At 23.8% G+C, this 3,513-nt stretch overlaps 1 protein-coding gene across 1 annotated transcript; it reads right to left on the bottom strand.

Annotated features, from left to right (window-relative positions):
* Positions 1 to 1,436: 1,436 nt before the first annotated feature.
* LOC127106534 (glucan endo-1,3-beta-glucosidase) lies at positions 1,437 to 2,796 on the bottom strand. Its single transcript, XM_051043817.1, has 2 exons — positions 2,655 to 2,796; positions 1,437 to 2,461 (listed from the first exon to the last, which is right to left on the bottom strand). The coding sequence occupies exons 1-2, from the start codon at positions 2,707 to 2,709 to the stop codon at positions 1,524 to 1,526; spliced, it is 993 nt and encodes a 330-aa protein (XP_050899774.1). The 5' UTR covers positions 2,710 to 2,796; the 3' UTR covers positions 1,437 to 1,523.
* Between the last annotated feature and the right edge of the window lie 717 nt (positions 2,797 to 3,513).

Below are 3,513 nucleotides of genomic sequence, written 5' to 3'. Positions count from 1 at the left end.
TTAACTAAAACTAAATAATTCATAGACATTACACACATCATCATCCAATAAATTCTTGATTTATATCATACATAATAGTGAAATATTATTGATGAACAATATAAACTTATAATTGGAACATTAATATTAATGTAAATTTATGTTATAAAATCAATGATCTTATATTTTAAATAGATTTTATTGTTATTTTAAATGCTTAATTTTGGATTTAATATTTTTATAACATAGTTTAGTTTATTTGTTGTTTTTTGGTCAAGAACACAATTCATTTGTTAAAAATAGGATATGAACTTTCAATGTTAAAATGTAAAATAATTTTGTTGTATATGTATTTATAATTTATAATTCATTTGTTTATATTCAAATTAAGAACTGATAAATTAGTATAAAATACAATTAAAATAATTATATTTTATTTTATTCATTTCTCTCATAATCAATAGTGGATTATAATTAAATAACATAAACTTGTAATTGATAGAGGAAAAATAAATATTAATATAAATTTATGACTTGAAATCGAACAATAAATACTATAGTTATATTTTATAATTATAATGGAAAAATGTAATTTTATTATAAATTTTCATTTATAGTCAATATATATATATAGTCAATATATATATATATATATATATATATATATATATATATATATATATATATATATATATATATATATATATATATATATATATATATATATATATATATATATATATATATATATATATATATATATATATATATATATATATATAAAATAAAGACTAAATTATTATTTTTGTAGAAACACTAAATATATTTTTTAACAATGAAGTAATGAGTGTTAATTGTCAAAAAGTGTAGTTGAAATATCTATTAAATGATAATGAAAAAACTTAAATTGTATTTAAGACCTTTGATTTATAATTAATAGTGTGATATTATTAGTAGTAAATAATAAAACTTTATAACCAAAACATAAATATAGTTTCAATAAATAAAACTGAAAGATAATATTAATGTAAAGTTATGATATAGTTTTAATGAAATGACTTGGTATAAATAAAAGTTGAAATGTGAGAGTGAGGTAAAAGATAACAAAATATGAATCCGTGACATAATAAAATATGTAATAAATTTTACATATAAAATTGGAAAAAGGAGCACAATAAAGAATTAAATTTGTACCTAAATATTAAGGTCAATAATATTGCCACTAGTATAAAATAAAATCATACATTTGTGTAATTGTTGTTGAGGGATTAATTAAAATTTATGATGGATTAATTGTGAATAAATGGGTTGAGATAATTAAAAATATTTTAGGAGGTGGCAAATCAGATTATATAATGTAAAACATAAAATGATAATATATTATCTAAAATATAAAATGATAGAATAAAAACCCTAATAATCCTAATCACTGACAATTAGTAGACAGAAAAAAACAATATATCAACTTTGATTTATTTAATTAAGGTAAACATAACATAAATAAGTCAATAATTCAAAATAAACTAGATTATATATAAATTATATCAAATTTGATATTTAGGTGATTGGTCAGCATGGAAAAGACCAAAGTGTTTTTCAGATTCTGCACCAGTCTTTTGATCTTCATCAAACATAGCAAACAAATAAGTCTCAATTTCTTGAGCAGGTTTAGCTGGAGTCCCTTTACCACTATTGACATGAGCAATGAGATTAGTATAATATGTTCCAGCATTCTCAATGGATGCTCCATCTCCACCTGCAGATGGCCATCCAGTCTCACTCACAACTATCTTCAAATCCGACCCTCCCACTTTCGCGAGAGCAGCATATATTGCATCTAATTGTGCATCAAACAGGTTCTGGTATCCAACATCATTGTTCCCTTGTTGCTTAAAAAGAGCATAATCAAGAGGGATATCTTTCATATCACCAATATAAGCAAAATAGGGATACACATTTGCAAGAACTGGTGCACCACTCTCCACAAGAAAACTAACTACTTGCGTCATATATGGAACTGAAGATTCAGCAAATGCTCCTGCAGAAGGAGGATACGAACTTCCCATCATACCCATGTATATAACAGTTGAAACTTTGATTTGAGATTTTAGGTTAGCAGATGCTAGTGCTGCATCAATGTTCTTCATTGCAAGGGGAACAAATTGTGCTTGATCATTTTTACTAGGATCTATTTCGTTTCCAACACCAATGTACTTAAACTTTACATCCTGAGAGAATTTTACGATATTGTTTTGAACCCAACTATTAGCTGATGAAATATCATTGGCAATTGATTTGATGTCTTCATTCGCGACATCGATGATTAGTTCGATGTTGGAACCTCTTAGAGCCTCCAAGGTTGCTTGATCTGGATTGAAGATTCTCATTCTTCCGAAGCTTTTTGTTTTGAAAAGTTTTACTACTTGATCTTTTGGAGGTAAGTTGTCTGCTACTTGTCCATAGCATACTCCTATTGTTTGTGCTGCATTTCACCAACATAATAATATAATTAAATGTGATTTGATAAAATACATGTAGATGATGATAAATTGATATAAATATTTTTCCTTTCTCTAATTGATATATAAAGCCACTCTTTCTAAAAAAAGTTGAAGGAGACTATAATAGAAAATCAAGATCAATAGTTGAGGGAGATTATAATAGAAACAGTATACCTGTTACTGATGTCTGCAACCCAATAAGCAAAACAAGGAAGAACAAGGAAATCATATTAATTTGTTAAGATAAATGTATTGTTAAAAAGATGAAAGGAATTAGCCTAGAAGATGAAAAAAAAAATGTTTTTAATATTGCTAGTGTTTTGATTTCTTGAGTTTACACAACTAATCCATTGTATTTATATACACAATGAGTATGTTAGTATTGATTCAATCTTTTTGTAAACCATATCTCAATTATTACATTGGAATCTAAATATTAATTCTGTAATCATGTATGTTTTTTTTAAGTTTGATTAATTAGTTATCCAGTTTTGGTAAATTATTATTTTTGTTTTTACTTTAAAAAGATAGTGGATAATTGATAACGGCATAATCATGTTTTTTAATTCAAGTTTGGCTATAACATAAATTAGCCATTACTCATTATTTTAAATAACTTTTTAATTAGTTATTGTCTAGATATTTTTTATAATGATCCAAGTTTAAATTATTCTGTTATGGTCAATTTATATGATATTAGGGGCATGTGACCCCACTTATTTAAATGTTATAATTTAATTTAAAATGTTCAAATAAAATATATATTTAATCATAAACTTTTATATTGTGATGTGTATTTAGTGTTTTATTTTTATAAAACTTTAAATTGTAATATCCTTTTTAGATTGTCAGGTAACCTTTTCAAATATTTTTTATTGAATTATTTTATAATAATTCAAATTTAAATTAACATTTTTATGTCAAAAACTCCTATCAATATACAATGAGCATGTTATTATTGATGAAATATTTTGTAAATAATATCACAGTTATTACATTTGAATCTAAATATTAATTGTATAATTCTGTTTTC

The sequence above is a fragment of the Lathyrus oleraceus genome, chromosome 7 (genome assembly GCF_024323335.1).
Source record: "Lathyrus oleraceus cultivar Zhongwan6 chromosome 7, CAAS_Psat_ZW6_1.0, whole genome shotgun sequence".
NCBI classification, from domain to species: domain Eukaryota; kingdom Viridiplantae; phylum Streptophyta; class Magnoliopsida; order Fabales; family Fabaceae; genus Lathyrus; species Lathyrus oleraceus.
This window is presented reverse-complemented; position numbering and strand designations above follow the sequence as displayed.